This window comes from Lolium perenne, chromosome 5 (assembly GCF_019359855.2).
Source record: "Lolium perenne isolate Kyuss_39 chromosome 5, Kyuss_2.0, whole genome shotgun sequence".
Lineage (NCBI taxonomy): Eukaryota > Viridiplantae > Streptophyta > Magnoliopsida > Poales > Poaceae > Lolium > Lolium perenne.
This window is the reverse complement of record NC_067248.2, coordinates 229,426,437-229,446,131: the sequence shown is the minus strand read 5'-3', so window position 1 is coordinate 229,446,131 and position 19,695 is coordinate 229,426,437. Positions and strand designations below refer to the sequence as shown.

The 19,695-nt window shown below is 44.8% G+C and overlaps 1 protein-coding gene and 1 pseudogene across 1 annotated transcript; one reads left to right on the top strand and one right to left on the bottom strand.

Moving 5' to 3' along the window:
• The first annotated feature begins 9,224 nt into the window (after window positions 1–9,224).
• Window positions 9,225–12,609, top strand: LOC127302180 (uncharacterized). Its single transcript, XM_051332581.2, has 6 exons — window positions 9,225–9,526; window positions 9,597–9,698; window positions 9,782–9,883; window positions 9,966–10,061; window positions 11,785–12,065; window positions 12,434–12,609. Exons 1-5 carry the CDS (start codon window positions 9,304–9,306, stop codon window positions 12,051–12,053), a joined length of 792 nt encoding a protein of 263 aa, XP_051188541.1. The 5' UTR covers window positions 9,225–9,303; the 3' UTR covers window positions 12,054–12,065; window positions 12,434–12,609.
• Window positions 12,610–14,357: 1,748 nt separating this feature from the next.
• LOC127302178 (uncharacterized) lies at window positions 14,358–18,771 on the bottom strand (annotated as a pseudogene).
• Window positions 18,772–19,695: the final 924 nt, after the last annotated feature.

The following is a 19,695-nucleotide window of genomic DNA, read 5'->3' as shown; positions in this document are numbered from 1 at the left end:
AGTGTTTAATTTCGTTGGTGAACTAGCTTAGTTCCTCCCAGTATCAGTACTGATTATTTTCCTCACTCCATTTGGTATTTTATATTTCATTTACATACCACACATTATCTTCAGTTGCGATAGATCAGTGAAGAAAAACATTTTTTTCCTGTGCCGTATGTCACTTTTATAATCAGGAGTTCGAAGTTTTTCTGTTGCATGATGGATTTCTTTGTAGAGACAGGGGATTATGAGAACGAGCAATGGCTCCATGATTGGTATAGGTGGTGGCCACCCAACCCATCCGAATTTCCTGGGATATCTCACCAGGGCTTTGGGTCTCAAATAAAATTCCACGTGGTTCGTGATGCTGGATTACCTTCAGGCCATCATTCCACTTTTTCTTATACTAAGTAATAGAAAGAGACATTCTCTTGTGACAATGACCTAGATATTATATTCATTTGGATTTCATAAGATGTAATATTCTATTGCCTGATATAATTTGCTTGCAGCAAGAGAGCACTATCGGTTTTCTCCTCATCAATCTCTTTGTACTTGATCTGGTGCTCGTGTGTTTAAATTTTACTGATGTTCAAAAGGATAGGAAGGGATTTCCAGTTGGCACACAATGCTGGCTAATGCTTGTCCAATCTAGGTTAGCTTTTTACAAATGTGAAGTATCATGCTTCTTAACGATTCTCTTGAAAAGGACCCTATTATATAATCGGCTTTTACAGATACATGCTTGTATATGTGAGAAACGCAAGAAGTTGAGGCAGACATATATGCATTATTTTAATTTTGTAAAACTCAGAAATGATCTAACGGAGACCTGGCTCCTCTACCTCCAGTGTCGCTCGCGCGAGCGATTCCGGAGGCACCCCAAACCCAAGCAAAAAGCCACCGCTGAACTTGCATCCCTGGCTGGTGGCGCCCGACCGCCAAAGGCGGTGAGGGCATGCGCGCACCCTGGCAGGGTTCCTTCGCGCGAAGAAGCATCACCTTCTGGGTCACGTGACCTCGGCGAGGCGGAGTGGCAACGGTGATTCAGAGCGGTGAAAGGCGTTGTGGCGCGGTGCCAACTGCACGAGAGGTTGGCGGCAACGCTCTGGCCCGACCTGGGCTTGGACGGGCCACGACAGTGCACCCCCGATCCAATATCCTTCCACCCATCCCTCCGCTGGTGGAGGACGCCGTGCATGCGAGCATGAGCCTATTGTTGTTATGGTCTATAGTCGAGGGCACCTCCTTACCAAGTTGTAGTCGCTTGGTGAGGATGACCGTGTATGTGTGTGTCGTGTGTGTGTTCCTCCTTCTGGAGGTTGTACCCCTGATGTTTTCTTCCTGTTCAATAAAATCGAATGCAAAATCTCTTGCGTTTTCTTGAAAGAAAAACTAAAAAACATATTACCATTTTCTCACTTAATTTTTATCATCGTTATATAAAACGTAAACAAATACGAATTCTACGGGGTCGTGCGCCAAGGCGCACATCTAAATCTAGTTGATCTAAGAAAGGATGCCTGAAGAGCCGATATCTTCAATCCCTTTGAAAAATCGGCTCGGGGGGCACTTAAACGGATAAGATACGAGGTTACGAAGTATGAAGTGGCTGTCAATGGCCAGCAGCTCAAGATATATTCCTCGAAGATGATGGACATTGGAATACCGGGGCTGATGCATAAGTAGATCAGCCGGAAAAAATATAATGTTTTAAGCACAGCCGATGTACAGCCATCGACTCTAGAATAAAAAGCCGATGCACAGCCATCGACTCTAGAATTACAAGCACAAACTGCCACATGCGCAGGCCCTACTGAAGGAAAGTTTCTAAGGCGCGGAGTGCACCAGCACGGACGTGATCCACCTCTGCGATCTCGGCCTTGTCGTCATCATCCTTGCCTGTCACCAGTTGCTTGTTCAAGGCACGTATCTCTGCCAAGTCAGTTTTCAGTTCAGCCACAGGGCCTTACGCTTCCGTTGGGAGCGAGCAATGGAAGCTTCCTTGTCATAGATGAGCTCTTTGGTGACCCGCACCTTTTCTTCGAGATCCTTCAGCTCCTTTCGCAAGATCTCAAGCTCAGCGATCTTGTGAGAGGTGTCAGTCTTGGCATCCAAAGCTGCCTTTTTCTCGTTAAGCCGTTGACATTTGTCTGCAATATCGGCTTTCAGCGGGAGTTGGGTGTGGCGTAAGTCGATTCTCTGACGAGCCAACTGCACCCTTGACCTGAAGGCAGACAACGTCACGACTGGCCAGAGCTTCAACTGCAGCGTCACTGGGACGTGAGGCTGGATTTCTTCAAGAATGTTCTTCACCTCCTCAGAGTTTTCGACTAATGTCTCAATGGGTGAAAAAAGCAGAGCTTTGAGGCGTTGGAGTTGGTCGGCGATAATGGCGGGCTCGGTTCATCACGTGCTGTGGAGTGGGCCGGCTCGATAGATTCAGGGTCGAACGACAGCAAGCCTGAGAGATCACAGCCCTGACAAACAACAAAAAGCAGCATAAGTCTGCAGATCAGGGTAAGGGCAAGCCCAACAAAGGGAGCATACCATGGGAACAGCCGATGACGAAGCAATCGGCTGTGGCGTCTCTGCCTGGGGTTTGGCCAAGGTGGCAACTTGGTCGATGTCACCTTTAGAGGTTGTTACCTCCAGAGTTGTGGAGGGCATCAGAACTTCCTCGACATCCCCACTGGAAGTTTCATCAGTCTGCAAAAAGGATGGTGAGCCGATCTGGGCAGCAAAGCACAAGAACAAAGCTAGGAGGAGTTGGAGAGCCGTTACATTTGAAGCTTCTTGGTTTGAGGAAGGGGTTTGCTGATCCTTCCGAGCCCTCTTGGTACATTGACTCTTTGTGCGTAAGCTTCCTTGCCCTGTTTTGATGGGAGCTTGAAGGGCAGCAGGTTCAGGGGCTGACCTTTTCTTGGAAGCCGATGGTGGCACATCTGGCTGTTTTTGCGTGGTGGTGTCCTCGGAGGTGCCCGAGCTTGAGCCTCGTCGGCTGGACTGCGTCTCCTCGCTGGTATTGTCTTCAGTAGAGGTCTGCAAGAGCAGGATTAATGGACACTGACATGCTATAAAAGCCTAGAAGGATGAATGGAACAAGATGGGGTATAGAATAGCTTACATATAAGCTTTCCGGAGCTGGCGCAGGGTTTTTGCCCTTCAAAGTTTTCCTGGCAGCTACTTTTCTCACTGCTGATCTCGCCCTGACTGAGGCTCGGGGGGCAGCTAGCCCTGAAGAGTCTTTACTCTTGGGAGCCGATTTTATTGGAATCGGCTGGCTCTGCATCACAACCTTTTTAAAAGGTGGTGAGTTCTTGCAGAAGAGGACCACTGGGGCTGGTGGGAGGAATTTGAAGGGGGATCCATCATCATTGAGAGGCTCTGGGCCATCTTGTTGCTGCAAAGAAACAGAGCAGGGTTATAAAGCATCACTGGAAACTATCGCAAGGAAATTTGCGAGCAAGTGGTACACTGTTGCGAAGTATCAGCTTCAGCGTCAAGTTGTTTCAGCAACGGTCCTAGGGCTCTCCTGAAGGCATGGGTCTTCCACATTGTCCACCAGATCTCAAAGTCATCAGTCGAAGAGATGAAGGATAGATTGTGAGGGATTGGGATGACTAGAGCATCAAAAAAGGAGTAACATCTTTGACTGGTGATAACATCAGGCAAGTCAGCCCTGCTCTCAGTTAGATGATGGAGAAAGAGGTGAGGAGACACCTGCCCAAGACCGAATTGTCGGCCTACTACAACCGGCTGGTAAGATTCATAACCAGGTTTTATGATCCTGTTTGAGGTGCTCATGCCAACTGGGAGGAAGCAGGGACGGATCATGATGGAATATAACTGCCGAGTGCTGTCGTCATCGGCAAAGCTGTCTAACCTGAAGGAGACTGGGTTTCAAAATTTTCGGACTCTGATAAGGAAAGAAGAGAGGGTCATCCAGGCCTTGGTAAAAAGTTACGAACCATCCTGATGCTTCCTTAGGGTTCGGTTGCTTTGCCTAGAAAGGCTTGTACAAGGCTTGGCCGTAGGCTGGTACAGCGGATTGGCTTCCGTTGGTGTTTGGAAAGGTGCGGGTAGCCAAAGGTGGAAAGTTAGGGATGTGGTTACGGAAGTACGGTTGAGCCCATAACTGAATAAACCACCGAGGGGCCTCCGTTTTAGCTTGTCTTTTGAGAGAATAGTTTGACGGACATCGGTTGGAGGTATCGATAGACTTCTCCCGAAGCTTGACTTGCCAATGCCAAGTTGGGTGCCTTTGGCAAGTTCATAGGCCAAAGAGAGATAGTTCTTGGTGGGAGCGAGGGAAGGACCACAGAATATGAAATGCTCCAACCAGAAGTTCAGGAAAGCCGTGTGTTCTTTCTCGGTTACAGGGCCCTTGGTTTTCATGTGGCGTCTAAGATAGGCACCCCAGTTAGTGCACTCTTCCTTAGAGGAGAGTTTGAATGGCACCTTTGGCAGCATGAAACGAGAGGGGGCGGGGATGAAACGTCTAGGCCGGTGATCATGGCCACGTCCGGCAAGGTTGGCGTCATGGGGCCATGGCCAAACATGAAAGCGATTTAGCGCGTCGGACCAAAAGTAGCCGATGGTTTTCAGGAGATTTTCATGTTTCTCAAGGGGAGACAATGACAAAGACGAGCATCGGCTATTCTGTGGTTTCCCATTTGGCTTGGTCCGTTTTGGCTACTCTATTGTACCAAGAAACCCGGTCCTCGGGAGGGTTAGGCCAGGCTCGTAAGCAGTCGGCCCAGGAGGTTAGATCCAGGTTTTGGTTCACGAAGGGAATCCTATTGGCCTCGTGGGAAATCAAATTGGATGGATTTTCGGTGGAACGGGGACCAAGGCAAAGGGAATTTGGAAGAGAAGGATGCGGCAGAAGAATGTCTGAAACCTAAAATTAATGATGAGACCAGGCATTAATTCAGGAGTTTTGCCGTTAAATCTAATATTACGCTCAGGTGACTTGGGGCGGTTAAGGATTACCTTTAGGCCAGAGACCGTGGCGTTGGCGTTGGATGATTCCGCCATTGGGTTCGCTGCGGAGTTTGGATTTGCGTGTCCAAGATCTAGGGTCCGCGCGACTGCCGTCTGGACCTGTTCGATTAGAAATTTGGGGATCTGAATTTGAGCAAGGTTTGTAGGTTACCGTGTGAGGGGGTGACTAAATTGACCTATCTCGTAATTTATCGTGAGGGACCGATGCGTTGCCATCGGCTCATTGAGCATTGACCAAGTTGACAATCGGCAAAGTCAGTATGAGGGGAAATCGGCTAAATTAGCTTAAAGGAAATCGGCAAAATCAAATTAAAGGAAGTTCTTCATTGATAACGGGATTCCTTACATAAGGAGCTGATTGCTCTCAAAAGGAAGTACCAGGGGATACATTGCCCCATCTACTACTACTGATCCTATGCTAAGGGTCCTATCTATGGGCCGTCGCTGCCCTCGTCGTCGCCGTCGTCGCTGCTGTCGGCGCTACTCCCGGCTGGCTCGTCGTCGCTGCTGCCGCGGTCGCCGGCAGGGCCCTCGTTGTCCTCGTCCTCCTCGTCAGCGTCGTCGTCGCTGTCAAAGTTGCTGAGGTTCCCCGGCCAGGGGCAGAAGCGCTTGGCCGGCGGCTCATCGGAGGAGGTGTCGTCCTCCTCCTCCTCGGAGGAGGAGGTGAAGTCGTCCCAGGAGAAGCGATCGTCATCGCTCTCCTCCTCCGTTTCCCCGTCGGCAAGGAAGCGGAGGTCACTTTCCCCGTCGGTCGAGGACTTGTCGTCCTCAGACCAGACGGAGAAGTCGTGATTGGACTCGTCCCCGTCTTCTATGGCGCGGCGAATGTGGGCCTCGTGGGCCTCCTCCGGGTCCCACTCCGGCGTCGGCTCGCGGGAGGGGGAGGACTGGGAGGAAAGACCCAACGAGGCAGAGGAGGAAGAAGACATGGTGGCAGAGGAGGGCTTTTGGAGTGCTAATGCGAAGGGGATGAAGAAGTGAACTGCAGGATGCGGTTAAAATAGAGGCGATATAGTGGAGATGATTCAATGTTGCAGCGGTTCCCGAGGATGTGGTGCCAAAACCGTCAAATCATGCGGAGAAGTTGAGAAGGCAAGGTATCATGATGAAGGGATACCGTGGCGGTTACATTACGCGATTTGACACGACGAAGAAAAGGAAAAACAGAGTGGTTTTGGAATTACTATTGCCAAAACCAGGGGGGCATGTGTTATCGCCAGAATTTGACCGCATTGGAGTTGGGCCGAGATGAAGATGGGCTTGGAAGATTTATATCTAAGAGGAGTTTCTGAATCGGCCTTGGGGCTAGAATTTGGGCCAGCGTGCCCGTGTATCTGTAAATAATAGTAGTATACGTGTCGGTTAGGATTAAGAAACAGAGTCTAGCTCGTACACGGTTGGGTTTATGCCCACGTTAAACAGTCTACGGACTATAAATATGTATCTAGGGTTATTGAGAAAGGAGGACAATCACGTTCACAACAAACACAAACCAGGCGCATCGCCACCCCTTATTTCGAGGGTTTCTTCCGGGTAAGCATCATGCTGCCTAGATCGCATCTTGCGATCTAGGCGATATACGTTATTCGTTACCTTGTGTTACTCGTCTTTGAAGCGTTGTTGATGGCGAGTAGCACTATTTATCATAGATGTTTTGGGGCTTGCATTGATGCTTTTCTTATGCATATTTGCTTAGCAATGCCGTCCTTTGACATCTAGGCTGCCCTTACACCTATCTAGGTGTAAGGGCGACACCTTGCTTGTTCGTTACTTAGTAGATCTGATCTGTTATAGTTGCTCCTTGTTCCAAGGATTAGTTTAATATCTGCATGATTAGGCCTTATGCTGGGGTTGGACGATCCGGTAGTGCGTGAGGTGTTGTTTCACCGTTCCTATAAGGGATGTTCCGGGAATTGACTTAACGTTGGTTTTTAGGCCTCTTTTAGGGATAGTTTCCATCATCTTTCGTATCTGCTAGGCCCAACTACGCGTAGGATGTTCCGATTATGCGGTGAAAACCCTAAACTGTCGTAGATTGGTTTAGCTTTATTTTGATCAAGCAGGATCCCCATGTCATCGTAAATCCAACGTGAACCATGGGGCGATCGGCTCTTTGAGCCGATCCACAGGCAACACGAGAGCCGATCGGGCTCGTATTTAATGTTTACGTGTCTACCATGCGGGAGACTAGTTGAAGCAATCCAACACCTTCACGATCGGGTATAGGTCAGGTGGCACGCCCTTACAACCGCCGGGACGTGTCTTTGGAACTTTGCGGGACGACGCGAGGCACCAGGGCCCACTTAGCAGTCTTGGGAGTCTCCCGGCTCTTCGTGTTGCTTAACCACTGCTCGCCGGTGGGTTTTGGCAGGCAACAGTGGCATATGGTAGCCTTTGTGGTGTGGTAGCTTTTGTGGAGTTGTTGCCTTTGTGGCGTTGTTGCCTTTGTGGTGTTGTATCCTTTGTGGCCTTGTAGCTGTTTCTCACGTTGTAGCCTTTGTAGCCTTGTAGCCGTTTGCCTCAAACTTGTTACTTGGGAGATTTCCCCAAACTTGTACGGTTTTGGTGACCACCTCAAGGAACCCTTAGTGGATCGAGGTTTTCCCTTTTGGTGGGAAGGCTCGAGGAGAATAATGTGGCCTTTCTGGCATTTGGAGTGCCTTGTGCCTCCACACCGCACCAACGGAGAGTAGCATCCGCAAGGGTGAGAACTTGGGGATACATCGTTGTCTTCGCATGCCTCGGTTACTTCTCAACCCGATCTCCTTTACTTATATACTTTACTTTGTGATAGCTTTCGTGCTTGATGTTTCATATATTGGTATCACCTTGTTGCGTATCTTACTTAGCATATGTTGTTGGTGCACATAGGCAAACCCTAGTTTATAGGTAGGCTTTGTGGTTGACAATTAAAACTTAGTTTTATTCCGCACTTGTTCAAGCCCCCTAGGTAAAAGTTTTTAAACCGCCTATTCAGCCCCTTCTAGGCGACATCGTTGGTCTTTCAGTTATGATAGCCTGTGCAACCGACTTGATGAGAACTTCCTTCCCTCCCGATGTCAAAAGAATTTCCATCCATCCTTGAACCCTTTTGCAGATCCTATCCTTCAAGTATTTAGAACATCCATTCATAGATCGGCCAACATCTTATGGGAGACCCATGTATCTATGTGACAAAGATTCATTTGGGACTTTAAGCACTACCTTGATATCTTCCCGCACATTTTCTGCAACTCCTTTAATAAAGAAAATTGACGAATTTTCCTTGTTAATTCTCTATCCCGAGGCATTGCAACAGATTTGAAGGATTTCTCCAACACGTCCAACTTCTTGTGCACTAGCACCAAAAAAAATAGCAGGATGTCATCCGCGAATGAAAGATGATTAACTGAAGGAACCGTACCTGCAACCTTAACCCGCTTGATCTCTTCGGCATTAGCATGCACCTTCATGAAGCAAGAGAGTCCTTCCACTGCCAAGAGAAAGAGATACGGCGATATAGGTTTCCCTGGTGGATCCTAGAGAATGCCTCAGATATTCCCATTCTACGCCGGCGTAAGCATGACTGCGTACGTGAAATAGATAGAGCAAAACAGGGGATGGAGATTTGGTGCCATGGGCACTAATGATCCTGTTTTTTATAAAAAAAAAAAAAATCATATTTTTAAGTTTCAAAAAATTCTAAAAATAAATCTGTATATAGTTAATGTTGTATCCACAAGGGTGTAAGATATCAACTTCAAATACTTTATATTCTGATCTACATAAAAATGACAAAAGTGTAGATCTGAGTAGTCATTTTCAAATCTCTCAAACATATCAGATTTTGTCATTTTTTTTTTGTCTAGCACAAAATAAAACGAATTTCGGGTTAAGATTTTGTATGATATTGTGAGATGTATCATTGACAATCCTCAAATTATTTTCAAATTTCTTAGTAACTTGTAAAAATATTTTTTAACTTTTTTAAAATGACGGAAGCATTGAAGATGGGGAGCCAAAAAAAAAACACTTTAGGCAAAATAGGATTCGAAAGAAAGGAACCAAACTGAGCACCAACGATGCAAGACATAACGAGTCGAGCCCACGAAACGGGTGAAAGGAATCGGGTTAAGATCACGAGGTGTCACGGGCTGAGCCCACTTTTTGGAAATCCGGCTGGGATTGGGAGCACCCCACCCCATATAGGTAGGTGGGCCGCAAGGCCCTAGCAGCACACTGCCCATCCCCGCCCCGCCCCCACCGGCCACCCCACAACACCAACGCACGCTCGCTCGCTCGCTCGCTGCGCGTCTCCGCAAGCCACCGCCGACGATGGCGATCGCCGGTAGGATCGCGCTGCTTGCGACGCTGCGGGCGGTCCTTGGAGAGCCCTACGTCGCCGGAGCCACGACCACGCCCTCCTCCATCTCCTTCGGCCTCCGCGCCCCCGCCTCCGCATCCGCGCGCCTCCACCTCCCTGCTTCGTGCGCTCGCTCCGCCGCGGCGCGCTCCTCGGTGGCCGTGGCTCGCGCCGCCGGGGCAAACTCGTCCTACGGTATGGATTTGGTATATATGTAGGTACCCTTGTCGAGATTTAGGCTTATATGCCTCTTGTTCGTACGCAGATGCTGCCGCGCTACACTACTGCCCCTCTTCCCGCGCTTGCTCCGCCGCGCCGCGCTCCTCGATGACCTTCGGTCACGCAACCGGCGGAAAATCAACCTCAGGTACGCGATTGGTTGAAATAGAGGTCGGATTCTGGAGATTTGCTCTTGAATTGTCCTTGTCCTCCTAACTTGTTCGTACGCAGATGCTGCCGCGTCACTCCACTACCCCTCTTCCTGCGCTTGCTCCGCCGCGCCGCGCTCCTCGATGACCTTCGGTCACGCAACCGGCGGAAAATCAACCTTGGGTATGCGATTGGTTGAAATAGAGGGTCGGATTCTGGAGATTTGCTCTTCAATGGTCCTCCTAATTAACTTGTTCATACGCAGGTGCTGGTGGTACAAGCAGGGGCAGCCGGGTTCTGCGCAACTGCAGCAAGGATGCGGCCGACCATGGGCTTGCAGATGCTACTCATACTGATCCTGGTATGATTTCTAGCTACTTTTTGGGGACACGAAACTAATGCATGGCGTGCCACCACCTATAGTCTTGCTGTTCCGATGTGGCTGACGAATCTGAAATGGAAATTAGGCATGTTCCTGTATACTCGATAGCTACGGACCTAACTGACATAGATACATGAGGATCCCTTGTTATTTGCTGCAGCCATTGATCGTAATAACAATTGGTAAACATGGGAATTTTTGTTGTTCGGGTGACAGGGTTTAATCCTATGTTTTGTTATTGGATTCGTCAAGTTCTTTATAATGGGACAGTTAGTGGATCAGTGATGAGATTGGACCTTATTTTTAGAGCGCAATCCTCTTTTATGTTTAACTTGGCTGGGGAAGTGCTCACCAAGATGGTGATAACAATGTGGCCATTCTTCAGTATATGGTTCTATGCATTGAACATGATCCAGAGAAAGCTGTCAATCTGAAGCTTCTTCTCTATATGTTTGAGATGATATCTGGTTTTAAAATCAGTTTTCTGAAAAGTGAGTTGTTTATTATTGGAGGTGATAACAATGTGGCTCAATTCTACTCTGAACTTTTTAATTGTCAAGTTGGCAAGCTTCCTCTTACGTATTTGGGTATGCCGGTTACTTTTCAGAATTTTAAAAATGCTGATTGGGATTTCCTTGACGCTAAGTTCATTAAAAAATTGGATGCTTGGGTGTGTGATTCTGCAACATCTGGTGGGAGGTTAACTCTGTTGGGTTCATGCTTTTTAATTCTGCAACATCTTGGAAATATTATATGGTTAAGTGGAATAGAGTGTGCAGATCTAAGAGTTAAAGGGGTTTGGGGGTAAAAGATCTGAGGAGACAAAATATTGCTTTATTAACTAAATGGTGGTGGAAACTTGAAACTCAAAATGGCATTTGACAAGATATTGTGAAAGCTATATATTTGAGAAATAAGTCTGTGGCGTCTGTTAAGCCAAGGGCATCAGATTCCCCCTGTTGAGTTTTATTTTAAATGGCGTCATTTGGTTCTGAATAATGGCAATATAGTGAGATTTTGAATGGATCCTTGGTTGGACCAAACCTCTCTGTGTGAAAGTTACACTTTTCTATTATGATATTTTTTATGCTCAGGATTGGACATTTGAAAAGATGTTGGGCTGTGATTTTGCTGTTCCCTTTAGGAGGAGGTTGCTTCCTGACATGGTGCAGCAGTCCTATAGAATAGACCTGGAGTGTCTGATGGTGTCTTGTGGAGTTTAATTGCCAATAAGTTTGTTTTCTACAAAGTCAATGTATCAGTTTTTGGAAAAATACCTAGCTGATTCCAATAACAAGTGGATTTGGAAAGCGAGAATTCCCCTCAAGATTAAGATTTTCCTGTGGCAAGTGTTTTAAAATGCTATTCTTACCTGTGATAACTTGAATAAAAAGGCAGTGGCAAGGTTCTGAGCTATGTTCATTTTGTGGGTGCAATGAAACTGCCTCGCATTTGTTTTTCGTTTGTTCGCATGCTAAAGTTTTTTGGGGTACCTTGGGTTCTGTCCTTAAAACTACTGCATGTCCATCTTCTCTTTGGCAGTGCATGACTTGGTTATCACATTTTACTGTTGGCTGCAGCCTGTTGGGCTATGACATATTTGTATAAAGGATAACGTCTTTTATGACATATATTTAGATGTGTTCAAGTTTTGCACATTTACTGTCCATATCTAAATATGTTGTCATGTCGTTTCTTTCAGAGTATTTGGTTCTTGATGCCGATGAGGCTCGGAAGATTGCAACAATCGTTGCCATGTTTCTGATGATTCAGAAGGCTTATTTTCTGAGAGATAAGAAAGTTTCCAATATCATCAGAAAGTCTGCCCTGGTAGCACTCGTAGGTTTAAGCATTTGGTGTGGCTTCATGGCGTCAAAGGGTCATGAGTGGGCTGTGATCTTAGCAGGAACTTGTGAAAAGGCCGACAAGCTTTATAAGATAGTCACAACAATCTGTGCCATCTTCAAGTAGACCTGTGTCGCTGTAAGTATATTTAAATTGTGCTAAGTTTCTGTTTTTCTCTCGAGGTTATGATTGACTTAATGTTTTCTTGCACTTCCGTTGTTGGCAACTTGATCAAATGTTGTTCAATTTGTATGCACCAAAAACACCAGTTAAGTTTATTCATTGTTTGATGTCAATTGATTGTAATATTTCAGTTACTGAATGATAGTTAATTTTAGTCTTGAGATTTTGAATAAAACTATACATGAACTAATAACTCATATTTTGCGTTATTCCATTCCCTCTATATTCCAATGTTTGTTGGGTTCTAAGTAGTCTGCAGGCTACACCCTGTAGAATAGAATCTGTGTGGGTTGAGTTTAACGGGGAGTGGTTGCATTGTGCAGAAGGTGGTCGAATGTGATGATGGAGGAGAAGATGGAAGAGAAGATAGGATCTGAACATTGCAGGATTTTTTAGCTGTCGTTTCAGCTTTTGTATATATATCTGATATGGTTCTGATGGATAGTGGGCGTTTTATTTCCTTGTAGTGGATTTTGTTGCATTAATAACAGATTGCTTAGCTTGGTGGTTTGGTTTGGTTGCAGTAAACCTGAAGCGGTTAGACCTCTATTGACTTGGGATCATACTTTGTTCCGTTACAATATGATAGTGGAACCAGGAGCTGAAAAACAGTAGGTAGTTTATGGTGCTGTGTTACGCAAGGATTGATACCATTGAAAAATCTTTTTATCCTCATATTGGGCGAACCACGTCAGAGAAACAATGGGTCAGGATTTTTGTTGCAAAACCATGGCTCACACTGGAACAAGAGTTCAGCCTTTTTGTTGCAGTGAGTACCTGATATGCCATTATACTGGGGTGTTCTTCTTTCATGTGTTACCATGTTAACTTCTGTTCTTTGTGATGGAGTTTTTTTTAGCTCAACTGTTCGCTTTAATACATGTCTGGAGATTAGTTGAGAACGGGTTGGCTGTTGGATCTGAACTCAAACACAGGAATATCAAAGACGGAGTTGTATGTCTAGTGTGCGGTAGGGAGGAGAGTTTGATTGACAGATTTTGGTCGTTGTCCTCACTCATCCATGGCGTGGAAAGAATTGCAGGAAGGGTCTGGTTTTAAGATGGAGTGCCCACCCAACATGCTTTTGCACCGCACCACTAGGAGCTCAAGCATTGGTTTCTGGACTGGATTGGGAAGAACGGACCTGATCAGGTTGCACTTATGATGAGAATGATCTACAACCTTTGGCAAGCAAGAAATGATGCGCGGGAATCTGGGTGAATTGAAAACCCTCGAGCGGTGGTAAGAAGATCAATCGATGGGGTCGAAGAGTGGCCAGTCTGCATACCCTGGCGCAGGCCGTGCCTGCTAAAACCGTGGAGCTGTGGCTCCCTCCGGATCCTTCTTGGAGTTCTTGGAGTAAGGTGAATGCAGACGGGGCGTTCTTGTTGTCCACTGGTAGCGGTGCGGGTGGCGTGGCGTGGTCATCAGAGACCATCATGGCAGATTCGCGGCTGGGGCCTGCCATTTTTTCCCTACGTTGTCGATGCTGAAGGAGCTGACTTACTTGCTTTGCCGGAGGGCACTTGTTCTCGCGAAGGAGGTGTCGGTCCAAAAGGTGTGCCTGGAAACTGACAGCACAGGGGTAGCAGCGAAACTTCTGAAGGATGAAGTGGACCAGTCGGCCAACGGACAGTTGGTGAATGAGATCAAGCTTCTTCTGATGAATATCCACATGTCTTAGCAAAGGAAAGCTGCGTGAATAAAAGTTGTAATGAGCGGCTTGGTGCTCCACCGGCTGTACTGTAGACTTGTTGAATCTGGACATGTCCAGGATATGAATATAGTCGCAGCATTTAATCTAAAAAAGACATGCTAATTGTGGGTTTAAGAGAATACATGCTGCAGGTTTCCTGTTTTCGTCCTCTACACCATGTCGATGCTTTGGGACCTTGCTGGCCTGAAGAAATATGCAAGTCTGCACTCCGATGCATTCTAGGTCTCGAAGACCAAAGACAGGAGCCGCCGGCTCATAAGCATGCTACTTGATGATACGCTAGCGGCCGATCATAGGATGGGAAGACAGGCTCTAAATCGTTCCAGGTCATACTATGCTGTACTAGCGAGCTGTTAAACGCAGAGTACCTGAACTCCAAGTGGACCACAAAACCGCACAAACTTCAGGCTATTGTTTTCTCTCTCGTAGGTAACAAGAATATGTATTTGGCAATGAACGATTGCATTATCCCCAGTAACCACATTTGCTGTGCAAACCAAGTTATCACAATAATCAAACATCAATTGGTATCACATAAGAGTAGGATAATATACAATAACCACTAGAGAACTTCAATAAGATTCATAGAACAGTGGCAAATGTGCAAATATCAAGCTAAGATAAGTTAGGTACTGGTCATATGTCATGACTTGTACAGATGAGACCTTGTACGCACATATTGAAATTACACAAAAGCTTCCGAACTGGTGGCCAGTCCCGCAGGCTCCCCACCTTCTATACAGTAAGGGCTTATTCGGATGGGACATGACTACATCGCATCCCTTCATATGGAAGGGAAAACTGAACAAAATTTCTTCCAAATCTTCAGGAACTGGATCCACTCTCATGCACGAGAGTCTCGATGCGAGTCTCGCAGCCACTCAGCGGAATCATCATAGGGAGAGATATAACCAGGATACCACATAATCCTATATATTTCTTGAATTCCACCTCTAGTTTTCAGCAGCTTAATCAAAGAAATCAGACCGCGCCTTCCATACTTCTTCACGCCAGCAACATCAAATAGGAATGCACAGATGTAGAGGAGGAAAACTGGCATCCTATGACATGAAACAACATTTAGTTAGTGTTAAATGAAGCATCTCCAAAAAAAATGCATGAGAAAAATGGAACTTCCCAGGAAGCCCAATCTACTAACAAGTGTTTTCATGGTATTGTCGATTTTGTACTAATTGACAGTAGATACAATGAATTCCCGAGTTAAACTCCCACCTTTATCATATTGATACAGTAGATACAAAAAAAATGAACTTACTAGCATGAAGTAGGACTCAGGACTCTATAATCTACAGAGTTTCATTTAAGATTGGCAGAGAAATGAGGGCTGACTACAAACATGTATATATGAATATCGAATACATAAGAAACATACAGATAGAACACAGCTGAGTGATATCTTATGTGAAAGAATTATACTTATCAAGACCACCACATCGCTAATAAACACAAAGTGTTTCATATGTTTGTGTTCAGGCTCCAATATTAGTTCTCAAAGCTAATACATAAACTTGGCAAAAAAAAACCATCACAGGCACAACATTATTTGCACCAACCATGTTGAATGGCGAACCAAGGACTGAATGAGATGGCATTAGACATTGAGAAAAAACATCCAACAGCCCATATTTTGTACATTTGTACTCTCTCTACATGCAGGGCAATGAGACAAATTGGTTTAACAATACTTCATGCATTATGAACTGCTTTGTCATAGAGGGGGAGAGGGAGAGAGAATTTGGCGATTGAAGATCTCCTGACCTACCAGATGTGAAGCAAAGTCCACAGGGTTCATGTTAACTATGAAAACCTTGTGTTATCTCGTTTTAGGGCAATTTATGACAGGCTAACTGCTCTCGGACATCATGTATTGCTTAATCTGTGTGACTCATTCGCACTTTGAATACCTTTGTCGCCCTGTTATTAGTGTGAGACAACCACAACACCTGACACTAATCTCAAGAAATAAAGTTAAACTAAGGCACCGGAACAAAGTGACACACACAGCGGAATCTAATAATGGCAAGAAAAAATGTGTCCCTCATCTTTCTCTTTCATCACTCGTCTCACAGAACCTTACTGTACCCATCTTAATCATGAATTCAACATCACAAATATGTACATTGTTCTAGTTTAACCCTCACGCGTCTAATTTTCTAGGAATGTTTTCTACCGCTATAATGTATCCCTAAAGATCACAGTTGGAACAAGGTTCATGTGGATACCAGAAAGCATTAGCTACCTCTGTGTTAATGACCTATAGGTAGATAACCATAATGAAATATAACTTCTATGACGCTTTATTGTTGGTATATGAGCTTGACAAGTTATCCAAATTGTAAAATATATAAGAAACAAAAGGAATCCTCAAACCAGAACTATGTGGTGCATAAATTGAAAGGTAAGTTTTAAATGACTACTGAATGATTCAATAGTTAGACAATTGCCTACTCACCTAATAACATCCAGGAGAACATAATTTTTCTTGATGTCCTTCAAAACCATGACAAGTATGGTACCTACATTGAGAAGGCTATCAAATGAGCGTTCAAAAATATGACGAAGTGGAACTACTACAAGCAGGAACGCGGTTCAGCCATTGGGGAAAAAAGCTGAATGCCTTCTGATATGCAAAAAAGTTACCCTTGGTTATAAATTTTATATGAATGTGCAAGAAATACAGTTATAATTAATGCTAAAGAAGCTATTTAATGTCGCTACAGAAGGTCCTCCGTGATCTAAATAATGAACACACGATTGTTGCTATTGATCAATCTTGCAGTGGACATATGGCATTAGTGCAAGTAACCAAGAACATTCAGGTGTATGCATTATAAATTTGTTAACTGGATCCAAAACTGAATGCAGTTTTGAATAGAGCACATAGTACCTTTTAAGTCTCAAAACATTAATAATGAATCAAGATAAGACCATAATAATAGTTCTAGGAACAGAATAGATCAACAGAGAACATCTTGTATCTATGCTTCGCAATCAGATACATCTAGGATCTAATTGGTAGTTTGGTACCATGTAACCCAATCAGTGATATTACATTAGTACAAGCATTATAAATCACTCGTGAATCCCAAAACAGCTACACCTTTGAATTTTGATTATACTAATATTGACAGTTACTGAGTAACTATGGCTCAAGATAATCTAAATATTGTTATGTTTAGGCTCAGAATAGCTTAAAGGGAATATCTTACACTCATGCTTCGCAAGCATAGAGAATATCTTAAGTTCAACGTACGTATCATGCCTTCATGTCTGATTCTATCACCTAATTTAATATGAAATGTATTGCCGTCCTATGAGAACCACCATTCCAAGCACGGATTAACATTCCCATATTAAGTAACTATACAACCTTCATAACTGCCAGATATTCTGTTGAGGTAACTAATGCTAACTTTAAAAAATTCTAAGAAATTTAATTAGATAGGTCTATTACTCCAACATTGGTATAGGTTCAACAATGGCAGAGCATAACCAGTAATATTGCTATGTGAACAAGGTTTTCTGCTTGAAAAAAGGTTTTTATTTTTCTTTGGGTGTTGCTATTTTTATAGGATAGTTTCGAATGTGTTTGATTGTTATAATTCAGTACTGTCATTTGTACCTTTTTTCCTCCCATTAAAAGGTGCAAAGATTAAGATACTAGTTTGTTATATAATTTCCTCTGCTACCTCTATTAATTTGTGCAGCACATGACTCGTCTTGGTACTAACAGTCTGTAGTATAACTGGAAAGCAATTAAAAAAATTTAAGGAGTACCAAATTTCAGCCGGGTGGTCCAGCTGTTGGACTTGCGCTGTCGATGCAGCTCTGAGGATACAATGCTAAGCTTATAGAACAAGAAAGCTAGCGTGACATCCACGAAAATCGAAGGAGCCGTCTTCCACAGTTGGTAGCAGCCAACCAATCCAAGAAACGCACCTGCAGATAGACATAAAAACTGTAACGTGAGGGGCGCTGCGTTGGTTCAGCAATTAAACAAATGAATATGTAATGGAAATTTTCAATTCGAACGCACCAAAAAGCATGCCGATTTGGTAGTCCTCGAGATCATACGCACGGCGGAGCGAGCAAATCTCAGCTAGGTTGCGCAGCAGGGGGCGGAACATGTCGGCGATCTCCGCCTTCAGCGCCTCCCATTCATCGTTCTTCTTCTTTTTATTGCTGACGCGCCGCTCCTCAATGTCATGGGAAGGAGCAGGGGAGCAACGCTACAGAGACAGTGACTTAGAGTAGAGCTCAAATAAAGAATGGGTGAATTAGGGAACTGAGCAACCCGGAAGGTACTTACCACTGGCCAAGGGCATGAAGCACCGATCCGGCAGGGGCGGGAGGACGTCAGGAAGGAACCCCTAAGGGTAAGCTCCCTGGCCACAGTTCCCGCGGCAAGAACGGTGACGCGGCCAACTCTACTCTGAGCTGCCGTTATTCTCTGGTTTGTCAGTTGTGCGCCGGCGGCGGCGCACCGGGAAACCAACATCAGAACAGTCGCGACGCAGGGTTTTCTTCTTGTTTTAGAGGGAGAGGCGGGGGTGCTGGGAACCGGGGGAGGGGGAGGGGAATTGAGGCTTGAAAAATGACGGCGGCAGATACTACTGATCGAAGAGAACTGATGCTGCCATCAGTCCGGCGTGCGTGGCCAGCGGACACGGCAGGAGCAGGTTAGCAGGGGTGGAATCCCCCATGAGAGAGGACGTGGGTGCTAAAGAAACCAGCTCCTTCCCGCTGCCGGAGCTGGGATCGATCTGTCGACAGCGCCGGTGAGAGGGGTGTCGAAGGGGGAAGCCGGATGAAGAATGTGGAAGGGAGGAGGGGCCTGCCGGCCGACGGTTGCTGCAGAGGCGATGGGGCGGTGATGGCTGGCGGCTAGGGTTGTCGAATGCGGTGATGGCGAAGGCCGAAGGGTCTGGGCCTCTGGGCTTATTTCGCGTAACAGCGGGTACCATATATCGGTTTCGAAATTCTCAAAAAAAAAAATATCGGTTTCGGTCTAGCGGGTTTACCCTTTTTGGATTCCAATTTTTAAAAATTAAATACGCACATATATAAACATTTCAAATGTACGGTAATAAATTTGGAGAAAAATATGATTTATTTTGAGCTGTACAAAAAATTCAAATTTCTGACAAATATATGCCCCTATACACAACCGCAAATTTATTTTTTTCCTATAGCTCAAAATACAAAGCAATTTCTACCGAAACTTTGCATGATTATTCTAGAAATGTGTATGTATCCATGGAATAATTTTTATGATCTTTTCTGGAACACAGAAGTATAATTTTTAAATATTTTAAAAACCGAAAGGCTCATGTGCACCAAATCCGCTTCCGTTTACCCTACGGCTATACATCGCTTCTAGCGACGCCGATCGGGAAGGGCGGGCCCGTTTGCTTTCGTACTGATTCCAGCTTTGTGTGTGTCTGCCCGATTTTTCGGCAGGGACTTCGGTTTTGTTTTAGTTTTTTTTTGTTTTCTATCTAGTTTTCGATTTTATAAATTTTTGTGAAGAATTATTAAAATTTGAACAAACGAAACTTTAAAAACAAATTAATCTGAATTTTGAAAATATCTAAACATTTTTCAAAATGAAAAACATTTCTAAATTCTAAACATTATTTAAATCTACACATTTTCAGATACAAACATTTGAAAAATTTATTTTTTAAAAAACCAAAACAATTTTCCTTACACGAACATTTCTTAAGTCCCAACTTTATTTTTTAAATTTGAACATTTTACAAAAAAAAAAGATAAAAAAGCCACAAGAAAAAAATGGAGCAAGAAACAAGCTATGCAAGAAAACCGGCTAGTAGCATTTGTGTTCTT